The following is a 24,684-nucleotide window of genomic DNA, read 5'->3' on the forward strand; positions in this document are numbered from 1 at the left end:
TTTTTTTTTTTATATTCTTTTCCATTATATGTTATTACAAGATAATGAATATAGTTCCCTGTGTTGTACAGTAAATCCTTGCTGCTTATCTATTTTATGTGTAATAGTGTGTATCTATTAATCCCATACTCCCAATTTATCCCCCCTTTCCCCTTTGGTAACCGTAAGTTTGTTTTCTGTGTCTATTTCTGTTTTGTATATAGATTCATTTGTATTATTTTTTAGATCCCACGTATAAGTGATATCATATGATATTTGTTGTTCTCTGATTTCAATTAGTATGATCATCTCTAGGTCCATCCACGTTGCTGCAAATAGCAATATTTCATTCTTTTTATGGCTGAGTAGTATTCCATTTTGTGTGTGTTTGTGTGTGTGTGTGTGTGTAACAGTTCTTAAACCAGTCATCTGTTGATGGGCACTTGGGTTGCTTCCATGTTTTGGCTATTGTAAATAGTGCTGCCGTGAACATTGGGGTGCATGTGTCTTTTCAAATAAGAGTTTTCATCTTTTCTGGATATATGCTCAGGAGTGGGATTGCTGGATTTTATGGTAGCTCTATTTTTAGTTTTTTAAGGAATCTGCATACTGTTTTCTATAGAGTCTGCACCGATTTCCATTCCCACCAACAGTGTAGGAGGGTTCCTATTTCTCCACACCCCCTCCAGCATTTATTAATTACAGACTTTTTGTTGATATGTGCTGCCTTTCAACTTGCTGGAAAACGAACCTAAGATGTTGATGTTGTGCATATCACAGCTCCCCCAGCATTCATTCAGCAAATGTTTGTCTAACCTTTGTTGTACATTGGAGGCAAAGAAAAGAATGAAAAATGGTATTTTTGCTAGTGGGTATCAGATGGTAATTCTTTCACAAGTTGCAGGGCTCCTCATATATTAACTATTTCATCGTACCTTCAAGGCATCTGGTGGACATACCAGGCGACAGTAGCAGCTATGATAGAGGTCTTTCTTCCTTTACTTCAGATTTGAGCCCTCAGGGTGGTCTCCAGGAAAATCTAAAGGATGTGGGATTTTAAAAGCCGCCTTAGTGAGAGTACCTTGCTGTTTACAACACAGCAGATGTTACATCCATTGTGAGCTGCAGCAGTTGGAATCCACTGCTTTAGTCTGTTTTATATTTCCTACCACCAGCTAATTTTTATGTTAAATAACAAAAGAACAGATGAAATAGAAAAAGCATCCCCAAAATGCTCTTGTAATTTTTTCAGGTGGCTCTGGTTAGAGACAACGAGTACAAATTCTAGTTCTTGAGCAGATACGTCTGCCCTGAGAACTGTGAGCAGGATGGCCCCCGCCTCCCTCATTGAGCCTGTGCAGTTACTTGTTAAAGATCTGGTGGCTGTGCACACACCACTCGTTTGTCCTCAGCCGTGTGATAATAATAGTGCCTGGAAACCTGTGTGCTTGCAGAGTTGAGGTTACAGAGCAGAAGTTTGAGGTTCGTTTATTGTTCATTCACCAAATATTTACTGAAAGAAAGAACCCTTAAAACAGACTTCCATGGTTGACCCTCAGTTCACCGTAAGTGGTTTTCTCTCTTCCCCCCCGACGTCCGTGACTGAGCGCATCTCGTTACCCAGTTTTCCCTCTGACCTGCGGGCTGACCCCAGGGCCTGCTGTGCGTGTCAGCGTCCAGGTCCCGCCAGGGGGACCCCCCACCTCTCACAAGGCGCTAAAAGGTGTGCAGCAGCCACTCATGCGTGCAGCCAGTGCTGCTCATTAGCTTTTTTTTTTTTTTTGAAGAATCTTAGAGCATTTTTCTCTTATTTGGTGTAATCTACCCTATTGTGAAGTGATAGGCAAGGCACACACTTTGGAATATTCCTGTCCCATTTTTCAACTTTTGTGACAAACTAAGGGCATTCATTTCATCATTCACTGACTCTCAGGTAAATTGGAATTTTACTGTATTCTGAGTGAAGTAACCAGTTTGTGAGTACTTTAGATGTTAAAAAAAGGAAATAGAAAACTAGTGTCTTGATATTGAAATGCAACTATATATAGTTACTGTTTGAATTAAATTGACTCTTTTGTCAGTGGAAAAAAGCTTTCCCCTAGTCTTAGAATATATGCTGATAAAGGAATTTGAACTCTATTTTGAAACTGACTTCTTTTTCCTGGATTGGTTGTCAGTTGTACCACAGTTAGGGCGGATGGCTGTGAATAATTGAATTGCATACTGAGACGTAGAGGCTCTGTCTGACCTCTACTAGGTTCCTTCTGCTCACTGTGTGCACTGAGTCTGTTTTCCCAACTCTAGTTTGGTCCTTGCACCTGGGAGGGTCAGATATGGGGAAAGGGCCAAAAGCGGGTAGTGGGAATCTGAGTGTTTGCTTCATACAGTTCTGTGCTATTTGTTTTTCCCTTTTGAGCTTGTATTATTTTTGCCATTTGTAAAGAAAAGTCATACACGAATATAAGAAAGTGCTGTTGATTCGTAATCTCTTATTTTTCTGGAAGAAAGACTAGAAAATTTAGTAAGGAAGTAGATTCGCCTTTGAGGGGTGGCAGCTTCTGGAGTTTGAGTCTGTCAGTTTTCCTTGGTGTTTCCTTCGTGCTTGGACGCTGCCACTTGCCACCTGGTGTCGGAGTCCAAGAGCAGGTGGGAGGCACTGCTTCACACAGTTTCTCTATAAAATTTTTTTAACATAAAAGTAGGTTGCTTGTTTGTCATCCTCAGTAGAGACTAAAATCAAGCCCTCGTTTAATATTTCTTTTTATTTCTAAATATTTTTCAAAGAATCAGAGTAATATTTGTTTATCATAGAACATTTAAGTAGAACCAAGTTTTAAAAAAAAGAAAAGAACCATAATCTCACCGTCCAGAGACAGGTTAATTTTTGAGTATATTTCCAGCCATTTCTCAGCGGGATTCACATACATTACGGTCCATGATGGAATCACATTATGCACTTCTGTTGCTCTCCGTTCTTCATTTTCATTCCTGTGCGTGGCAGGCCGGAAGTGTGTGCACACGTACCCACCTCAGTATCAGTCCTGGTGCCTGTGGACTGACCTCAGTTTGTTTACTGGCCTCTTGTCTTGTTTTTCAGTGGATGAATATATCGCCATTGCTAAAGAGAAGCATGGGTACAACATGGAACAGGTAATGACATGGTTTTCTTTTGGTTAAAAATGGGTTTTTATAGCTAACCTGTTAAATTTTTTTTGTTCTCTGTATTGGGTAGCGTTGTTTCGTCATTAGCAACTTTTTGGTTGTTACTAGCAGTCCTATACAAGGCTCTGGTCCCCTTTCTACGGCTTGAGATGAGGAGTGGAGGACACTTTGATCTGAAAGGCATCCATGTGTTCCTGCAAGTCTGCAGTGCTGAGGGCGGCAGTGGCCCTTAGGAGCTGGATACTTGGGCGTGATGCTTTCTCATCTGAATATGTGATTTGCTTGTCATCCTTGTCGTTGTGTGGTGGTTTTTCCCGAGTCATGTTGTTAAGCTCAAACCTACAGTGTTCTCAGTCAGTTCCAGGTTACAAAATTTGACTAAGGTTTTCTTTCAAAAGTTGTTTACAGCCAATTAATGGAAAATCTGCAAAATTAAATTTTCTCCGCAAGTGTGATGATATCTTACTTCAGCCTTATTTCTAACTACGGGTTTTAAGATAATCACATTCGTTGGATTAGTGCTGCTTCCCTTTGCACTGATCTAGATTTTACAGCCTGTAAGTTGCCACAATTTCTTACTTCGCCTAATGACTGAGGGTACCGCTGTTTAGATTGCATAGACTTGGGCCCTTTCTTCCAGCCTTGCCCTTACCTTTCATTGTTCGACGCTGGCAGAACTGTTGGGAAAGCCAGTTAACAGTAAGGGAGCTTCAGAATGTTTCCAGGGAAGAAATGTTTGCTGCTCCTTCTCCAGACCGTGATCATAAGCTTCAGAAGGCTGCTCAGGAAATCAGTTTTTTATTCTATTTGGAAAGTGTGAATATTATTGGGTGATTGCTAAATACATTTGTATGAATTTTTAAGGATTTTGGTCTTCAGAATTATGATCATTTCTACTTTAAAACTGTAATACAGAGAGTTTTCTCAGGAAAGTATTCCTAAAACTCTCTCTAGGTTTCTAATTCATTCCTCACCCACTTGTATGTTTTTTCCTTTCTGAACTGGGGGAAAAAACTCTTGATATCTGAATTTTGGGGGCAAGACAGTAGCAGTTGCATGCTTTTGTGTGTTCCTCCCTCCTTCATACACAGTGACCCTAGAGCGTGACCCTTTATGAGAACAGGCGCTCGAGCCACACTCACTGCTGCTCCCGTTTATGAGTGCTGTGACTGCTGGCGAGTTGCTTCCCTTCTCAGGGCCTCTCTGTGTTCCAGCTTGAGAAGTGAGAGCAATGGAACTTAACCCCCTGGCGCCTGAGATAAATGAGTTAGTGTACAGAAGGGCACATATCAGCGTCTGCCACTTCTGTTTGTCTGGGTGGGGAGTGCACGCTCTTCTTCTGCCAGCCTCACTTCCATTTTAATGTTTGGTTCACGTTGTTGGTCGAAAATCTCACTGATACTATTTTTCTAGGCTCTTGGGATGCTCTTTTGGCATAAGCATAATATTGAAAAATCATTGGCTGATTTGCCCAACTTTACCCCCTTCCCAGATGAGTGGACTGTGGAAGATAAAGTCTTGTTTGAGCAAGCCTTTAGTTTTCATGGGAAAACTTTCCATAGAATTCAACAAATGGTAAGTAGATGAGCTCTCCCCTGCCAGCTCCCCTCGCCCACCTTCCCTGAGGACTAGGGCTACCATCCAGAAGCACGAATGTCCCCATCTTTAATAAAGCTCCCTTTAGAAGCAGCAGCTCACTACGTGCTGTTGGGTGGATGAGAGGCTTCCGATTCCAGGAGTGAAGCGTGTCCTAGCACCCCCAGCTATCAAGCTGGGACTCAGCACTGCCCCCCCCCATCCCTCTTGTTTGGACTCCCCAGCTTATTCTCATAGAAAGGTTCTTAGATGCTTACTTGGCGAGGTGGAGTGCCACACGGCCCCGTCTGCCTGGGAAGGGTTGCTGTCTTATTACACTCTACAGAGCTGTTTGCTGGACTCCTATCGTGATGGCTTGTTGATGGTTACATTAGTGCTAAAGTCAATTTTTTAAAAATAACCTAGAAGTGATGTGAGAACTTCTAGTTGTGTCAGAGAAAACCCTGATTCATCTTAAACTGACTTTGCAGTCTTTCATGGTTAAGTTTCACTTACAGTCAGACTTCAGTAATTTGAAAATGGATCAGTGAGTGTTCTATGAATTCAGAGAAAATAGCTGTGACGTGTGATGTTTCTGAATATATGGTGTTCCTTCTGTAAACACGTGTGATTTTAAAGGTTAGCTTTAAATCTAAACCAGTTATTTTTGATTTAGCTTCCTGATAAGTCTATAGCGAGCCTGGTGAAATTTTACTACTCCTGGAAGAAGACAAGGACCAAAACCAGCGTGATGGACCGCCACGCTCGGAAACAGAAGCGGGAGCGGGAGGAGAGGTCAGTGCGTGCCAGGTGTTGGCTCGGCGCCCCGGGGCTTCCGGGGGCTGCTGGGTGGGTGCAGGGCGGAAAGGTAGGGGGACCGGGCTCCCCAGGACCTTCCTGCTGGAACCAGAGCTTCACAACAGCCTTCAGCTAAATGTTCACGAGCTGTGTTAATGCTTGAGCGTCATGCTCTTCATGTGCCTGTTCTCAGCGCTCCTCCTGCAGCCAGCGCACTTGGCTGTGAGGGGGTGGGCTTCCCCACACGTTCTTTGTGCCCCTTCAGGGGGTCTCCTGTTAATAAGAAGGGACCTGTCGTTTCCTAGTTGGAATTTATCTGGTGTGCTCATGCAGGATTCAGTTGTCGTGTTTTCATGTTTGTTGTGTTAAAAGATGAGTGTACAGTTTAGATTTCCTTGTCCCCTTTCTTGACATCTGTTTTATGATTTCTTAGTGAGGAGGTTAGTTTTAAGGGTAGCTCATTCTCGCCGTCGCTCCCTCAGCCTTGCACAGGGTAGTGGGAGTGGCCACGACCTCGCTCGCAGAAGTGGGTTCTGGTCTCAGCCCGAGGGTCTGCTGATAGACTCACAGGCAGGTTGGCTCAGTGCACCTCCTACCCAGGCGTCTGTTTCCTCAACTCTAAAACGAAGACGCTTCAAGTCCAGAAGGCAGCACACAAATACGTGCGTTTTGTGTTAGTGAGAATATGGATGACTTTTACAAATTATATTTCTATAATATATTGTTTTTATAAACTAACAATGCAAAATAAAATGAAGAAAGATAAACTATGTGGTCTCCATAGCCCTGTCTCCGGAGAGTATTTTATGATTTCAAATGAAAGCAGGTGACATGTGGGGATAGCTTCAGAACTGAGTATGACTTCTGGAGAGCTCAGTCTTGGGGCACAAGTGTGAGATGAGAGTGATGCCGAGAACATCTCCAAAGCTCTTCCCAGCTTTGAGACTCTGTGAGGGTGCTGACCTTGGCACCTCTGCATGGGTTTCGGTCTGCAGCACACGCAACTAGTGGATCTATTTATGGGCCAGTGCTCTTTGTAACCAGAGCAAAGGAGCGAACTCTGCTGAATTTGTTTTTAGTGTTGCAGCAACTTGATTAAAATTTTTTATTTCCATTATGTGTTAGGTCTGGTTGACTGTTTATAAAGTCTGTTATTACAAACAGGTGCAGTTGACTAAGCTGAAATCAGAATTAAATTTAAAAAAAACTGAGGGCTTGTTACCCTTGAGGGTGAACTGCCGAGAGCATCGGCTGATGTGCCTCTGTTCCCACTGCCCATGTGCTTTTCTTTGCATCCTTCCCTCTAGGGTGCCAAGGAGGGCCACACTGGCCACAGCAGTGCCACCTGTGAGATTGTTATCCTCCCAGCGGACCTGCCTGTGGAAGCAGGGGCAGGGACTAGAGAGATCTCCCAACCCCAGCCTTTTTCCTCAGCCAGAACTTCTGACCACCGTGGTCCTTGGGGTGGGTGGGGAGAAGGGGTCGCTCAGAGAGTGGAGTCCCCTGGGGCACTCCTGAGACAGGAGGTGTTGACGTTTGAACTTGAGTGTTTTCTGCTCCCAGTGCTTAGCTGGTCAGCTGTGGGCACACTGGGGCAGGCTGCTTGACCTGCGTGAGCTCTTGTGTTCCTACCACAGAGCCCCACCTGCCACAGAGCCCCCTTTAAAATTAGAAATACCGCATGGAAGGATATAAAAACAAAAGCATTTGAAGCGCAATATCAATATGAGTGTTCTTTTCTTAATTAACTTAATTTGAAATACCAGTTATCCAGGCCACCAAAAAGCCTGTCCTGTTCTCAGGCCTGTATAGTTGTCAGTAGACAGATGAGACTTGAAAATGAATTTTTACTTGTTGGTGAATTGATCCCCAGTGCAGTGGGTCTTTATTCTCAGTTATGTTGGTGATCTTGCCCTGGTCCTCCGCTAGATAATTACGGAGACATGAGGTAAATGTCTTAAATTTGATATTTCAGTTGAGAGTTGAGAGAAAACACTTTACAGATACAAAGAGAAAGGTTCTAGGCCTGAGGTGGGACTTGGATACCTATTTTAGTAGCTTTTTTAATCATTTAGACTAAAAGAACTATGGAGTTGGTATTTTATTTGAATTATAAAAATGTTTTTATCTCAGCAGTCTGAAAATGTACTAATTTTACGTTAAATGTGTCATTAAGTCAGTTTATTGCTTGTATTTGTGTACTAAATAGAACCAGTACAAAATAATCTTTCAGTAACTTGTTCTTATCTTCCAGTGAGGATGAACTTGAAGAAACAAATGGAAATAACCCCATTGACATTGAGATTGATCAAAACAAGGAAAGCAAAAAGGAGGTATTTTTTTCCCTAGTACTGTTAAGGCAAATAAATTTTATTACTAGTTTCATAAGTAAAACACTCCTCATTCTGCTTAATGTATGAAATGCTGTGTACAAGGCATTGAGGTGTGGCTTTTAAAACAACACTGACTTTGCTTTACAGAACTTCAAATTTGCTTGTCAGGAAATACAAGTGAAGGAAGCCTTGAAGGGGAAAACAGCAGTCAGGAGGAGCGGCTTTGCCTGGGGTGGCAGTGCCCACGCTTTACCTCCAGGGTTGCAGCGCTCACTGCCTTCTCTCCTGCCGCTCACGCTCACTCTGTAGGTTAGAAACCCGCCCGGGAGGGCCAGGCTCGAGCTCAGCTCCTCCTCTTGGCCCTGGTGGGCTCCTTCCTGCTGTGGGCGCCGGGGCCTGCACTCCTGGGTCCGAGGTGGCTGCAGGGGCTGACGGACATGTCCTCTGGTCACTGAAACAGCAGCATAGGCCATGTGAGGGTGAGCCGCACACACAGTGAAAATTTAATCTCTCATGTTTTAAAAATTATTATGCCAGAGGTTTCCAGTCTCTGGATTCATGGAGTCTGCGAACCCTGCGTGTATATGACTTTTTATCTTTTTGGTATATTTATAACATATATTTATTATGAACTGTCTGCTGAGAGCAGTGGGGTGTCTGGATGATCTTAGCCTTTTGAGATGGGGTCGTAGTCTTGGATTATTGTGCCCACTCAAACATTGGGTAAAGCATATGCGGGGTCCCCGCGGAACCGCCGAGGAATGCCGGGGCTCTGTGGCCCACTGGGAAACCCCCGCAGCACAGAACTGCCTGCATCAGGTCCCTGATGGATACACATCGCACCTGAAGGAAAGAGGTCCTTAGCCTATCCAGTGCCCGTCAGCCCCTCAGTTCAGGCTGGTGCACTGAATGCCAGCGTGGCTGCGACTTGTGTTCACACGTTTTTCTAAAGGCAGAGTCTTTAGTTTTAGTAAAATCTCAAAGGCTTCTCTATCTCAGAAGAGTCTAAAGTATGAGAACAGCTATTTTAGGAATGGAAAACAAAAAGGACTAGACGTACCTTACTTTAAAATTATACCAATAATATGTGCTTTCTGTAGACAAGTAGGAAATGTAGCTAAATAAAATGATTTGTAGTATCATCTCTCGTAACCACTGTTAACATTTGGGGACTCTTTCCAGATGACCTCTGTAAGTATATATGCCTTTATACATAATTCTGAATCTATACTCTTAAAAAATATTAAATGGGATCTTAATATATAATTTTTATAACCTTTTAAATTTACTCTACCGTGGGGGATATGGTAGAGCACATGCTTAGCACGCACAAGTTCCTGGGTTTAATCCCTAGCACCTCCTCTAAAGATAAATAAATAAACCTAATTATCCCCCTTAAAAAAAAAAACAACCAAACAAAAACAAAACAAATCAATTTACTCTACCATGAGCGTATTTTTATGTCAAATATATTTGTATGCATAGCTGTATGTTATGCCATCATACAGATCTTTCATAACTGAGTTAATTAATCTTACACAGGTTTTTACAGACTTCTCCCCCTTGGCTTTTGCTGTTATAAATAATGCTGAAATGCTGGTCTTATAACTACATATTTGTGCACTTAACTTTTTTCATTAGAATTAATTTCTGGAAGTTGAACTGTGTCAAAGTGTTCTAGATATAATTTTAAGGCTTCTTTTGGTATGATCAGTTTTATCAAGTAGGAAGCCAGTAATTCTTTCTGGATAATTCATATGAGTGCCCAAATAACAAGACCGTTTTAAGGATTAGCTAAATTAGATTGTTTGGGAAATCAGATTGCACCTGCAGTGTTTAGTAAGCTTCGTTGTGATGCATTGTTACTTATTAGGTTCTTCAGTGGAATGTTTTAAATGAAAGAGAAGAGGCTTGAATTTATTTTAATTTCTGTAATTCTTAGGTATATAGCACAATATCTGATTTAAACAGAAAATGGTTGAATATTAGTTTCTTTATGAATCAAATTGTTACTGAAACAGACACATGGTCAGTAGGTGGTCCTCACTAATATTATCGAGCATAGTTTATTGCCTATTAATATTTTTATGTGTTGTTCATTACCACTTGTTCAAGAGCTTATTGCTGCCATCATAGTTTGCATGGTCTTTTTACCTCAGTCTTTTAAAATATGAAGTAAAAAGCCTGAACATATTTTCAGCTTTATCAGCAAATGTTAATACACTAACACGATGAGATTATGAACAATTAACCAAAATTTCTTATTCTTAAAATGGTTACTCTTTCCTTGGCAACATTTTATTGCATTTCATTTCCAAGGGTTTTGATTTTAAAGAAAGCACTTTAAAAAAATGAGCAGCAGTCATGCATTTAAAAATGACAGCACATATTTCTTGAAGCAAGTTACACAGTTGTCCTAAAAGTTGTGTCATCAAATAAAGTGTATCAAAAAGTCATGGTTTCATATTGAAGTTTATGTTTTTATAAATGTCTGTAAAGCTTTAACTGGATCTTTATACATGTGCTGAATCGTGTTTCTCTTTTCTTTCTGTGGCCGTGTGTCTGTCTACATTGTTAGGGACTGTTAGAATAAAGTAACTCCTTATTCATACACATGAAGCTCACTGGAAGGGAATACAGATTGTTTTTCTTCTGTATTACTGCAGGAAGCTGGGAGTGCTTATTGTCAGAGGCTTCTAGGACCAGGATGTATCTGCAGGAAGGAAATGGCATCCACTTTAAAGGGTTCATTTAGCAAAGTGCAGTGGCCAGTGATCTTGTCTGTTAACCGTGTATTCGAGTCTGTAGGTGGTAACTGTGGTGCAGTGTGGTGTTTGTCTTAGATTGTTTGGAGCTGTGTTAAGAAAATATGCTTAGTACTGTTCATTTGGCATTTTAATGGTTTTAGTTTCTCATTTATCAAATATGTGTATCGTGCAGGTGCCCCCTACTGAGACAGTTCCTCAGATCAAAAAAGAGAAGCATAGTACACAAGCCAAAAACAGAGCAAAGAGGAAACCTCCAAAAGGAATGTTTCTTTCTCAGGAGGATGTAGAGGCTGTTTCTGCCAACGCCACTGCTGCTGCCACAGTGCTGCGACAGCTGGACATGGAGCTGGTCTCAGTCAAGCGACAGGTACCTGTGAAAGAGCTCACTGGCACTTTGGGCGTGTCTTACCTTCCTGCACGTGGGGCTCTCGTTCCACAGATCTCAGAAGGGCATTCTGTTTCTTAGGAGTTGGACGGGAGGCCTTAATAGGTACTGGCCCACTGACTTTAGGTGGTGTGTATGTGTATGCATCTCAGTATGTTTCCATAATGTGAGCACACGCAGGTGACTGGGTCTGGATCAGGAGGTGGAGCGTTGCCTATAGAGCCCGTGTCCCCCACCCCAGTCACTGCTCCGCTGGAGAAGTGTGTCATTGCCGCACACACGTGCTTGTGCCCCTCTCGTCCCTTACCTGCCTTCTCCGAGGATGTGGCCACTGTTCTGACTTTTAAAGCCATACACTATTTGTATCCATTTTTGGAGTTTATCTAAGCATAACAATAAAGGGTATGTGTGTGTCTGTGTGTGTTTTGTGTCTGGCTTTTATTCGGCACGTGAGACCCATCCATGGAATTCCGAGCCACAGCTCTTGCTCTCTCTCGTTGATGTATGAATACACGGCAGATCCTCCGTTTCACTTTTACTGGACGTCCAGGCTGTTTCCCATTTCTGACTGTTACACATGGTGTTGACGTGAACGTTCTTCTGTATGACTCTTGGTGCATGGTGTGTGCATTTTTGTGGGGTACTTACCTGAGAGTGCGACTGCTGGGCTATAGAACATGCCTATATCCAGCATTAGAAAACAATGCCAGACAGGGTTCCAAAGCGGCCCTGCCAGCTGATGAGTTGTGGTTGAGCTACATCAGGCCTTCCTAACTGTAGCACTGTGGGCGTTTGGGGCTGGATAGTTCTTTGTTTGGTGGGGAGGGGTGAACTGTGTTCTGTGTGTTGTATGATGTTTAGCTGCATCTCTGGCCTTTACCCACCAGCAGCATCTTCGCCCACTATTCTGGAATTGTGGGTGGGGTGTGGGGAAATTCTGTTTCCACGTTCTGAGGCCTTCCTTCCTTTTCACTCTTTGAAGTGTCTTTTCAGGAGAAATTCTTAATTTTAAGGTGGTCCGGTTTCTCATTCTTGCCTTTTGTAGTTTGTGCTCTGTGAGTCTGTTCAGAACCTCCCCTAAAGTCGTGACAATGCTCTCACACATCACTTGTGCTCTGAGTCTGTTCAGAACCTCCCCTAAAGTCCTGACGACGCTCTCACACATCACTTAACTGTAGCTTTGCCTTTTACCTCCTGATCTTCAGTCAGCCTGGCAGTGTTTTCCTTTGTGTGTGGTTACGTGTAGGGTCAGACTTCTTTTCATATAGATATCTCGTTAACCAGGGACTGTTTATTCAGAGACTAGCCTTTCCCTGTTGCGGAGGTGGGACCTTTAGTTCTGGTGTCCGTTGTCCGTTACATGTATGGGTCAGGTTTGGAGCCCTCGGGTGCCTTTGGCCTGTTTCTTCGCCAGCGCCACGCGGGCTTAGTTGCACCTAGGCTGTGAATCTAGGTAGCTGATAGTATAACTCTTCCAGGGCTGTCTTGGCTGTTCCTGGCCTTTGTATTTCCATATGAAACTTAGAATCACTTTCTCAATTTCCAGAAAAACAGTTCTGCTAGAATTTTGATTGGGATTGTATTTACTCAACAGATCAAAATGGAGAACGAACATTTTCAGATCCATGAACATGATACATCCCCTGAGGTCTTTAATTTCTTCCAGTGTTCTGTTGTTTCTGCAAACACGTCTTGTACTTCCTTTATTCCTCGATGTTTGCTACTTGTTTGGTGCTCTTGTAAAGAATACTGTTTTTAAAATTAACCCTTTCCTAGTTATTTGTGCCTGGTATGAGAAGTGGGTCATCATTGCAACCTGATTTTGCAGAGTGCGTGTAAACTGACCAGTCGGCTCAGGGGCTCAGTGCTGTTCTTTCTCTGGTCATCACGCCCCCCTCCCAAATTCAAGGGGAATTGTGGACTGGTGGTTTCCTTGTAATTTTTGCTGCTTTTGGTTTGTTGATCTTGGTGGTTCCCTTGAAAGGTGGTTTCCTGGACGATAGGGGAAACTGGGGACTGAGGCCCATCTGTCCCCGCGGAGGCCGCGGTGCAGACCAGGACCCAGCAGGCCCTGTGGACTCGGCGGTTGGCTTCTGGTCCTGGCCGCCGGCACAGCTGCATTCTAATCTTAGGACAATCACTTAACCTTCCTGGGCCTCTTTTCAGATGAGGAGATTAATCCTCGCCTGCCTGGTCTTATAGGATGCGTGCGGGAGCCCTGCCGGCAGGAGCGCTCTGCTGGGGCCTGGTCCTTTTCACCCTCCTCTGCTCCCCCGCCAAGCGCATGCCCCGCGCCTGCTGCTGGGGGCGGTACGTGGCGGGAGAGATGCTTTCTTCCCTGAGGGGTTGGACTCTGCAGTGTGGCAGGTAGAGAGCCTGTGGTGTTCAGAGCAGGGTCGAGAGCAGAGATTTGTTGTTTGAAGGTAGCTGTTGAGGAGAGATGGCCTGGAGCCCGGCTTTCTAGGTCGTTACTCCCGCAGCCTCTTAGGGCTGCTGCCAGCCGCGCTCCTGGCGGCCGATCACATGTGGATGTTTCCTCTGGGGCCCCGGCGGGGCAGTGTGTCAGGGAAGTGTCCATCTGACCCACAGCAGCTTAAACAGTGAAGGATTTATTTTTATCAAATAGCAAGAAATTCCAGCATGAGAGGCTGCTGGTGTCACTTTGTCTGTCAAGTGATGCCCTCAGGGTTTCCCTGCTAGTTCCAGGCTCCTAGGCTTTTCCCCTTGCCTGTGGCCTCATGTTGGAAGCCACAGGAGCCATTCTGCCACCTTTGCATCTGCAGTCAGGGCAGTGAGCGGAGGGCACGGAGGCGGAGCTGGCCCTCTGTCCCTTTTAGCAGGAAGAGCTTTCCCCTGACCATGAGCTTCTAACTGTGCCAGAGCAGCCCGGCTCCTCCTAGCCCCGAGGGAGGCCCAGCCGCTGTCGGAGGCCTGGGAGACGGGGCTGGGAGCAGTTTCTGCGGGGCCAGCCAGCAGGCCGCACCTGCCGCAGTGGTCTTTCTGAGCAGACCCAGTGAAAGGCCTGACAGCAGAGGAGTCACTGACGCTCAGCAGAGGAGAGCAGAGAAGCCATGTTCAACAGGGCGCTCCCGGTGAGCTGCAGGACAAGTCAACTGCTTTTCTAGTTTTTTTTCCTTAAATGCCGATTACTTGGTGTCCTGTTTCTCACCCATCTTGTTGCCACTCTGGCTTCCTTTCCACTGGCATGATGCTGGCCGCTGAGCCCTGTTCTTGTTCTGACTAGTAAAGACTTGGACATTTCTAATTTGGAAAATGACTAGAAGCGGACATGCAGGTAAGTGAGACTTGAGAGCAAACTTCTGGTTCAGAATTCGCGGGTGTTTTGCCTTGTGGCCGTTCATTCAGTCTCTGTGCTTCCATTGACTTAAAGGACAAAATGCTTTTTACACAATCCCAATGCAGGGTGTGTATACACTCTGTTTTGTACCACATGTTATAAATGACCAGCTGGAATGAATAGTCACGTAGTAACAGGAATGCTTGGGGACGTGTAGTGTTCTAGACCCCTGACTTCTGAGAACTTGCTGATTCCGTGTTGGAAGTTTCTAGGCCTAGTTTTGAGCCTATGGAGAGTTCAGGGAACATAATCTGAGTGCCTTGCAATATTTTATGGGTTGTTGGTAACTGAGAACTCTGAGCAGGAGGAGTCCAAGATGCTGCTGTTCTGTATGGTAACCAGCGGCCATGTGTGGTATTTAAATTAAGTTTGGATTAATTAAAATAAAAAAATTTAAAATTTTGATTCCTCAGTTGAATAAACCACGTGTTAAGTGCTTCTTGGCAACACGTGGCTAGTGGCTCCTGTATCAAGCAGCACAGCTTTAGAGTATTTTTATCATCAGAGGGAGTGCTGTTAGGTAATGCTGGTCTGAGCGCTTGGAATTACTTTCCTGAGAACTTATTGTGAGTGAATTTCAAGTATTTTCTGATTTGTGCCTTTTCAAAATAAAGTAAACTACAATTTCACTAAAGCAGGGTCCTGGTTTATGGTTTTACTGTAAATTTTGTGCACGTGTCTGAGATTTTTCTTTTCTGTTTTTATGTTCTGCTGTGGCATCGATTCAGAAAGACTTGGCATAGGCTGCATTTCTGGGGGGCTTTGAGGCCCTCATCAGTGGCCAGCAGGCTCAGTTTCTGGTCTTATGTACTTGGCCACCTGTCCCATAGCATGGAAAATTTTTCCTGCATGCACTCCCCTCCCTTTTAAACCTTCTAGAAGAAGTAAAACATAGGAGGAAAGGATGTGTGCAACTGGAATTCTGTGAAATGTAAATACTTGGAAGTGGAGTTTTTAAGAATTGTGTATCTATAAAAAGTTTTTTTTTAAGACAGAGAATTGTTTAAAAGTGTCCATATGATGGTATCCTTCACCACCATCCCCACTCACCGCCCACCCCCTCCCTACCTCTGAAATTCCTGCCTTTTTCTTCATTCACTTCGTAAGATTTCTGCTTTCAGGGGCACTTTCTGCTCATGAGTGTCTTTGATGGTTGACTTGGGAAAATGAACCTATTCCTCCTCTTGCTTTCTTATTTGCTCAAGTGACTACTAGAAATGAACACTGGCGGAGCCCGAGTCCCCCAGTGCTTGGCACAGGGGCGCCCCTGCGGGAAGGGTCCTCCTCAGCCACCCGGCCTGTTCCCAGTCCTTACGGAATTTGGGAGCGGCCGCGGATTGACTGCGTGCTTGGTGCTGATTGTGTCTTTGTTTTGATTAGGCCAGGGTGGTGAAAGATTAGGTCTGTTGTGTCAAAGCAAGAATGTGGAAAAGATAATTTGGAGAAAATGAAGACGCTACAGGTGCTCAAAATTAGGGTGATGGAAAACTGACATACTGCTTTCTTTTTTCTCCCCTTTAAAGAAGCCTGCAAGGTGGGTGGCTGCCTACCGTAGTGTGTGGCTTAGGCTCTGTGAGACTCGCCCGAGCCCTGTGCCTCTTCTGTCTTCACTCTGCCTTCCCTGCCCAGCCTGGCCCTGGTGGGGGCCAGACATCACCTATCTTGTGTGTCAGACCCCAGACATGCATTCTGTCACTTAGGCGTCACCTGGTAGGAAGTGGAGGAACAGGGTTGTGTACACAGGGCTGTTTTACCACCATCCCTTCCTTCTTGGTTGTGTCGTCCCTTGTCTGGTGCCCTGAGCAAGTCAGCTAAACATCCAGTTAGATGCTCTCGGAGGTGCTGTGGGGACCTCAGACCGTGGCTCCACTGCACGTCAGGGACCTTTCCCTCTTGGTTTTTTGTTTCTTTTGGCTTTCTTAGTTCTGTTTTCTTTTCATACCTTTATACAAGTTTTTCATTTTTAAAATGAAAACCTTCTCTTTCTTAGATTCAGAACATTAAACAGACGAACAGTGCCCTCAAAGAGAAACTTGATGGTGGAATAGAATCATATCGACTTCCAGAGGTAGGATTATGTTAACATCATCTTTGAAGTCATACCCCACACACTTTTATGTGTTTAAGAATTTGCTATCTGTGTAATACATCTGTAATACACATCTCTTAGAAGGAGAAGTATAGGCATAATTTTATAAATCTGGTTGATGTTCAAATTCTGATGCGAGGAGAAGACCCGTTAGCCCTCCTGAGGACACGCTGGTGTCCAGTGCTGCGTGCTAACGCGGCTCCTTTGGCTCCCAGGTCGCTCAGAAGTGCAACGCCCGGTGGACCACGGAGGAGCAGCTTCTCGCCGTGCAAGGTACGCACACAGTCTCTTAGAAGGAGCTGCGGGCCCGTGCTGCTTTTAGGGAAGAGCTAGCCCCGTCCTGCTCCCAGCATGACACCATGTTGAAACGGTCATGGAGGGTTACATTCTTCTCATGGACCTCATTTTAGCCAAATTACTGCATTCCCTTTTGGGCTTTAACTTTTTTCCTTTCCTGTTGTCTCACGAGATTTAAAAATTCATCTGGAAGCCTCAGTGTCTGGAGGTGCGAGTATTTCACGTTAGCAGCTGTTTGTTTGTTGGATTCTGAGTAGTCAGAAAACACAGATTGAGTGCTGGGGTTGTGAGATTGGAGATGTTCTGGCCCTGGGGACCCTGGAAGGGCGAATACAGACTGTCCACAGCCTGGGGTCATAGCTGGCTGACAAGTCACCGTGGGTCATGTGATGAGAAGGGGCAGGCTCGTGGTCAGTCATTGGCACTGAGCTCTCTCCCTCCCACTGGTGCACTGCTCTGAGACAGTGCCTGCTATTAAAAGCCTGTGTTTTCTTACCTGGATAAGGATTAAGTCTCAACTGTGTGTGTGGCTTTGAATTGTTTTTCTCTTGTATTGAAAAAAATGCTTTCTTATATCCTTAGCCATCAGGAAATACGGCCGAGATTTTCAGGCAATCTCAGATGTCATTGGGAACAAATCAGTGGTACAGGTGAAAAACTTTTTTGTAAATTATCGACGCCGCTTCAACATAGATGAAGTTTTGCAAGAATGGGAGGCAGAACATGGGAAAGAAGAAACCAATGGACCCAGTAACCAGAAACCTGTGAAGTCCCCAGATAATCCCATCAAGATGCCTGAAGAGGAAGACGAGGTAAGTTTGAGACCACGTGAGCTCTTCTCTGCCAGGCTGGTGGTCAGCACGCGGGTCCTGACGGCCTTTCTCAGCTGCAGGGACACTTCTGGGTTTCAGCTGTGTCAGTAATGTGACTTTGACCTGTTGTCAGTTTGCTCTAACATGTGTTGTCGGCAGTCAGTTTTGGGACACTACGTGTATTATTCACATTTTAATTCCTGGACAAATTCTTAATTGCGTCCTGGTTTCCTCCAGCCACTGAATATTTCACATTACCAGTATTTTCCTAAGTATAGTAAAGTTCCCGCCGTGAAACATAAAGTTAGAAATGCCTTGAGTATCAGTAAAGTTCAGTCCTGTAAATGTGATGTCGTCTCATTGTGAGGTTAGTGAATTTCCTGGTGGGCCCTCACAGCTGGCGCACCGGGAGCTCCAGGTCTCTCGGCTGTCCAGTTCCAGAGCCCTGCTGCTGGCTGCTCGGGGTTGCCGGGCCTGAGGCTGGCTGGAACTTCAGAATCTCCTGGGTGGCTACGCTGACTTCATCAGCCCAGTTAGCACGGATTAGGGAGGGAGATGACTGAGGCTGCGGGACCCGTCTCCTGCCTCCCTGCTTCCTGTGACAGGGTTGCCGGCCAGGTCCCTGTCTAGCCTGGCCTGCGTGCTCCACAGGGCTGGGCAGGTAAGAGTTAATAGCCGTTCACTTTGCATTTGAATTTGTTCATTGACATGGTGATTTAAGGATTAACTCCCCAAACCGGGCAGGAATGATTTGAAATCACCTCTTTTATATTGTCTGTGCTGTCAGTTTGCTCTAAGCCCCAGTCTGTAGAAGCAGGTCAGGAGGGAGACCCCTGCTGACCGGGGCCTGGGAGTGCCTTGTGAGGAAGACACCCCCCCCCCCCCCCGCCAGGCGGGGCTCCGCCAGTCCGCGCAGTGCCTCCGTGCCAGCCTGGAAAAGGGCCTCAGGACACCTGCATCTGTCAGAAGAGTGTTGAAACACACTGATTTTGCTAGAATTAGACTCTTTAGAGCCTTCTACCAGAAAATCTTTGTAGTCAGTGTACAAAATCTGACTATGCCAGTGGTTCCCGGAGTTACACTCGGGCAGGGCCTGCCCAGCCTGCAACCCTGGGATGTGGTAGCATGTTAGCAAGACACAGGGGTTTCCTCTTTCCGCAGTGGTTTTGTCTGAGTGCTGGTTGCCCCTTTAGCAACAAATTAACTTCCCTGAAGTCTTGGACTCAATTTAGGCAGCTTTGAAAAAACAGGATCACTGGGGAAGGAACATTAGAATGTGCAAGAGTGAAAGCTCCCTTCAACATGTGTTTTCCAACTTAAGTCCTAGAAGCAGAAATAATAGGACACTGTGGTCTCCTCTCTCTTCAGATGTAATGAGAGCCCACGCAGGCAGGGTTAGGAGAGAAACAGTGCTGGTATGTTTAGGACCAGGAGTCATCACCACCATGATGCCAACTCTTCGCAGCCACCTTTCTGCATTTTCTTATGCCTGGTTCATTTACTGCCTGAGATAAGCGAGCTAACGTTTCCCCCTTTCTTGTTAGTCCAGAAGGTCCATCCTTGGTGGCCCACTTACCATGTTGCTTGCACATCAGAGCGCCCCTGTACCTTCCTCCCCAGCCTCTGGTAGCAGGGCAGGGGTGCTGACCCCCACCGAGCAGCAGGCCTTCCCATCCCCTGTGTGTCTGTTTACCCAGCCTTCTCTTTGGAAGGAATGGAATTAGCTAACTTAACTTGAATGTATACTCTTTTTATCACCTTGAAAATTTTTTCACTTTTTTAGTCAGTTAACAACTCTTGTCTGTCTGTCTCTCACGCACGCGCGCACACACACGTGCACGCCTGTGTTTCCTTTTCTTTGTCCCTTTCTTTCTGTGCTGCTTACAGCACCAGCCCTCCTGCCCCACCACCCTGGTTTTCTGTTCTTCATATGTTAGTTTGCAGAAGGAAATTAATCTGTAAGGACCAGCTGCTTCTCTGGTCCACCAAGGGCCTAAGGGAATGGGCTAATTGTCTGTTCATCAGAGCTCAGGACTCAGTGTCTTTGTAGTTTCCTCTCGTTTCCCCTGTGGAGTCAGCAGCTCAGAGAGGTGCCTGCTGCGTCCCGCCTGCCCTCAGGTTTTGTGTCACGCAGCGCAGACCGAGGGGGCGCCCTGGTTCTGCTAACCTAGCGGTCTGTCATCCAAGGCCTGTTTCCTTCAGAGCCAGAGAGGGAGAGTAGCCCAAGAGGGTTGAGCTTTTGAGACTCAGCGTCCTCTGGGGTGGCCACGGATGGAGTACAGTGGGAGTCGGGAAGGCACAGTGAGATGCTGAAGATGACTGGATGGGAGGTGAAGACTCTCACCTGAAACTGCAGAATGACTGTACTAGGAAGCCTCCTGGGTTGACTAACAGCAGTTCTCGCAAGTGGGATTTCACCTGAAGACACAGCTGTTCTGTTTGCAGGCTATGGACTCTTAGCTGTTGTTTCCTTGGTAGTGAGACAGCCGGAGGGCAGCAGTGGGCTCTGGGATGCCGGATGACTGTCAGGTTTGGGTCCGGGGGTCAGTCTTGAAAAGTGAGGGGGGTCAAGAAAGGCTATGAAGACCCTGTGATCCCAGGTGTCTCCTGTTCCCCAGCAGGTGTGGGGCAGGTGTGCGGCGTCCCTCCCGCCAGTGCTGCCACACCTGAGCGTTGTCTGCCAGGTGCGGTGCCAGGGTGCCCTTTCAGGGGGTTTTATTTCATCCTGTGAAGTAGGCATCGTTACTGTGTACATTCTGCTGACAAGGAAACTGAAGCTCAGGAAGAAATGATGACTCATCCAAGGACCCGCAGCTGGGAAGTGGCAGGGCCAGGACTGAGCAGAGGCCATGCTCCTGCCCCGCCCTGGGCGCAGCCGCCTCCACCCCGCAGGGGCCCTGCCCTGAGGTGTTTGCAGGACGGGGAGGGGGCCTCCCCACACCCCTCCCGCTTTCTGCACGTGTTACCTGCTCTCTGATTCTGTTTTCTCCTCCTCCTCTCAGGTTGCTCCTGTTCTTGATGTCAGATACGCATCTGCCTCATGAGAAACTCCGGTAGCTTTGAGCACTTGGTATGGACGACTGTCCAGGATTCAGGTATTACAAGACGTCCCCTAGCCATCTGCATCACATCTTCGTGGACAAGCAGCTATTACCAAAAAAGGCATACACTTCCAGTCCTGTGCTCCATCTGCCTTAATTCTTTGCTCGTCCCTCCACTTTGGCGCCACTCCCCAGAGAGCTCTGCCGCACCTCTCACTCACTCTGCCTGAGTGCTGGGGACTCCCGTGCCTGCAGCCTCCTGCCACTCTGGGGACCTGGGGACCGCCGCCTCGGTCGAAGCGCCTGGGCCCCTTCAGCAGCTTCAGAACAGGTAGTCGACTCCGAAGGCACGACTCCGTTCCTGCATGGCCTGCAATCTCTACTTTGTGCATAGTATCATTTCAGTAACTGACCCTGTTGGCCTTCTAGAGAGTGCCCCTTGTCCTTTTCTGAGGCATCCACCTAAGTGGTGTCATGCTTCTTTGGGAATCAGAGCATATTGGCATCCTGCATTATAACCTCTGTTGTGCCAAACGTCCTGATACAACTCACGTTTCCCTAGATGTAGGTATAATTATGGTTTATAAATTTAGTTGGCTTAAATCTCTTCCTTCCCCCTCTCCGAGTGGTAGAAAGCTCACCCACAGTGACTGTCCTTGGACACTGTAGCTTAAAGGGAACGTGGACCTCAACACTCTGCCTTCAGCTCTCAGCATTGTCATCCCAGGATGGGCGCCACCCCATCTTTTCCTGACCCCCCGCCCCCACCCCCAGCTCCAAGAGATCTGGTCTGTACCACTGTACCTGGTGCTTGTACATTTGGAATTGGTGCCTTCTCCTTTTGGCAACCATGTTATCAGCCCTTTTTTCTGTTTTAGTGTCTTATTTCTTCTTTAAGGTTTATTGCTTGCCAAAGATGACATCATTGAGATTAGGAGACAGGGGAGAACTTGCTGCAGATTCTTGACAGAACACGGATTTTAAACGTCAGGTTAGCGCAGTGATGAAGGTGTTAGAACAGCTGGTGGTGGTTTTATGAAAGCTGTGCATTTGTTCCCCATCCTCTTGGTGTGCCTGGCCTTCCACCTGTCACTCCATGCTGGCCTCTGTCCTTCAGACACTGGTGTGAGCACATGAACGCCACCCTCTCTTCTAACATTACAGTCCAGGACAGAAGTGTCAGTTTATTGGTTCTAGTGAGACCAAGATGGAAAGAAACAATCTCCAAAGTGGTATGTAATGCCTTTGGGTTGGACTGGGAACAAGTAAAAATGTCTAATAAATGTTCTGAAACTTCCAGAATCGCTTCTGTTGTGTTGCCAGACCACCGTGGACTTCCTGAGGGGTTGAGGGCTGTAGACTGTCACACTGCGTTCTCACGTGACCCGGTCCTCACTCCACAGTCAGTTCAGCCTGCACTAAATACGTCAAAGGAGCTTTTGTTGTTGTTTTTTGCATCAATTAAATATTTTTCGTACTTTTAATACCAAAAAGAAAAAGAATGCGGATGCTTTAAGGCATAAACAGGATTCTTAAGAATTTGAAATATGCAATTAAATTTGATGTGTTTTGAATCCCAAGCACCTTGCTTTTTTTTTTTTTTTTCCTCCTTTTTTTGTCTTTTTTGGTTAGCTGATTTTCTCTTTAGGAAGGGTCAGCAAGAAACCTAGATTGTTTGGAATTGTACTTCTTTTCTTAGAAATCTGGAGAAAGGTCATTCAAAAGAATAAGTTGGGACTTGGCCAGTTTTGTCCTGTCCCGGTGCTCGGGCGCCTGCGGGGCGGGGGAGAGCAGGTGAGGAGCAGCACCAGTCACAGTGCACCCCGCTTGACGACACTAGTAACCGCCTCGGGGTCTTGTTTTTGTCCTAAGCCTGCTGCGTAATTGGACACTGGTAGGCAAAACCTGGGGAGGAGGTGGCACAAGTTTGCACGTGGCTCGAAGGGGACCCTAGGCCTGATCTGAAGCTCATCTCCTCACTTCTCCCCCAGACCGCCGTCCCCCTGGCGGGAGCGGTAGGCACTTTGCTGCCGTGGCAGTTCACCGCTTCACCCCCAGGCTGTTTTCCTTAAGAATCAGTCCGTGTGGCAGCGCTTGCAGGCTTGATGCCGGTTCCTGTGCTGCGTGGCAGGCACACCGGCTCTGCCGGGCCTCTGTCTGTGCTGTGCTCTGTCCCCTTCCCTGGTTCCTGGTACCAAGTGGTCTCCAGTCCCGAAGGGTCACTGTGCTGGCACACTTGGGGTCACAGCGGCTGAGTTCTGGCTTCCTCTCCACGGGGAAGGGGCGTGTCGTTTTCCCCGGCCAGAAGGGAAGAAGAGCTGTCTCGGCCTGACCACCACCGGTGTAGTTCCATGCGTAAGGTAGCACTGTGTTTTAAACTGCTTCATTACACTGTCTTTGCGATGACATAAATGCAAGAAGTCACTTAGCTTTAGAAGCTGAGTGATGTGGTCTTATTTAAGGGAAGACCCTTTTTAACATATCAAGACTTGGGTGCATCAGCAGGTTGTGTTGGACGTGTAAGGTCCACAGTGACAGCTGCTTCTGATGCAGTGTCTTCTTAAAAATTATCAATGTGAATGTCATAATTATATATATTTTTTTGTGGAAAATGTCTCCTAAGTATAAGTTATTGTGCAGAATATAGTACCATTGAAGCAAATGATAGTTTAACTTTTAGTTTAGAAATCCTGAAAGATACAAATTGTATTGCATATGCATTAAAAGTTTGTTTTATTTAATTTTATATAGATGTGTGAAGTGTCAGGTAAAAGGTTTTTTCACTTACTCATTTAAACACCTTGTTACTTGAATATTGTGGTGACTGGTCTGAAACAGTGATGGGTTCTGTAAGATGGCTCTTTTAACCAGGAAGCAGCCAGGCCCCAGCCGCGCTGATGAGACGAGTGGCGGCTGCGAGCTGGGTGCTGGGGCGGCCCCGCCCACCCCGGCTGCACCGTTCGGTGCGTTCGTGCCCCCCGGACACCAGTTCCTCAGGATGGCTCTGGATAGTTTTTAACCTGTCGGACCCTTTGATGGTCATAAACTTCTAATCAAAAAATGAAAAAGAGAAACAGTTGAGTTTTAAGAGCTTTCTGTGGTGGACTAATGAAGCAGTTGTTTTCTGTGTATGTAAAGTTTTCTCAAATATCACACCACTCTGAGTGTGCTCATTGTCACTTTAAATTTCAACTCTGTCCTGTTTTTGTCTTTCTGAATATCAGATGTACTCTTGGTATAACTGCATACCAAAAATAAGCCAACCCGTGCATTACACTAACTGGATCCCTGATCTGTGAGCAAAGGACAGATGGACCAGCTCTGTGAGAGCCTCCGTTCTCTTATCTAGCCTGTTTCTAAATCAAGTGACCCAGGAGTCAAGCTTTTAATATCCAGTGAAATTTTGCCTCAAGTTGATTCAAGGTAGTTAGCTAATTTGAATCTAGTGGTGTTGTGCAATGCTCAAAAACAAATACTCTTTCTGCCACTCCCTGGATCTCTGCGGCTTTTCCTAATTATCGTAAAGCACAATTTGCAGTCACGTGACAGTTGGGAAGGAAGGTCAGTATTGTCTATGCATGTTGTATGGTGAGGAGTGTTTACAGCCGCCTTCTGCTAAGACTAAGGGTTATGCTGGAGTGGATAGGGTTCCATTATGTACACTTACAACTTTGCTAAGTGCTTTTTTAGACTGCTTAAAATTTTTCCAAGATTTTAAAAGATGTATAAGGTTAAGTTTGCAAATATAATGGAAATGCTGTATATCTTTTGAAGTGATAAAAATCCATGTTGGAATTTTAAAGAAAATACGTTGTAATAATGCTGTTGTAAGTAATATTTTAATGTCTCTTTTTGCCTGTTTTCTATTTCAGCACATTCATTGTGAATGTTCATAGCATTATAATTGCTTAGCCATTGAATGATAACATTTGTTAGTAGAGATTGAAAAATTTATTTGTGAAATTCTGCAGAATTCATTTTTCTATTTCCAGTATTTGCTGAAGTTAAATAAAAATTTTCAAGCCATTGATGTAATAAAATATGAAACAAAAGAATTTCTGACCCTCCATTCTCCATCAAAGCAATA

The 24,684-nt window shown here is 45.6% G+C and overlaps 1 protein-coding gene across 1 annotated transcript in view; it reads left to right on the top strand.

Moving 5' to 3' along the window:
* Positions 1–23,658, top strand: part of RCOR1 (REST corepressor 1) — a 105,772-nt gene extending 82,114 nt beyond the window's left edge. Inside the window, 9 exon segments of the mRNA XM_032482720.1 lie at positions 3,077–3,129; positions 4,555–4,716; positions 5,393–5,511; positions 7,769–7,847; positions 10,788–10,982; positions 16,349–16,426; positions 16,663–16,720; positions 17,327–17,556; positions 20,559–23,658. Of these exon segments, the coding sequence (XP_032338611.1) occupies positions 3,077–3,129; positions 4,555–4,716; positions 5,393–5,511; positions 7,769–7,847; positions 10,788–10,982; positions 16,349–16,426; positions 16,663–16,720; positions 17,327–17,556; positions 20,559–20,600 (1,016 nt within the window). The 3' untranslated portion in view covers positions 20,601–23,658.
* The last annotated feature ends 1,026 nt before the right edge of the window (positions 23,659–24,684 follow it).

The sequence above is a fragment of the Camelus ferus genome, chromosome 6 (genome assembly GCF_009834535.1).
Source record: "Camelus ferus isolate YT-003-E chromosome 6, BCGSAC_Cfer_1.0, whole genome shotgun sequence".
NCBI lineage: Eukaryota > Metazoa > Chordata > Mammalia > Artiodactyla > Camelidae > Camelus > Camelus ferus.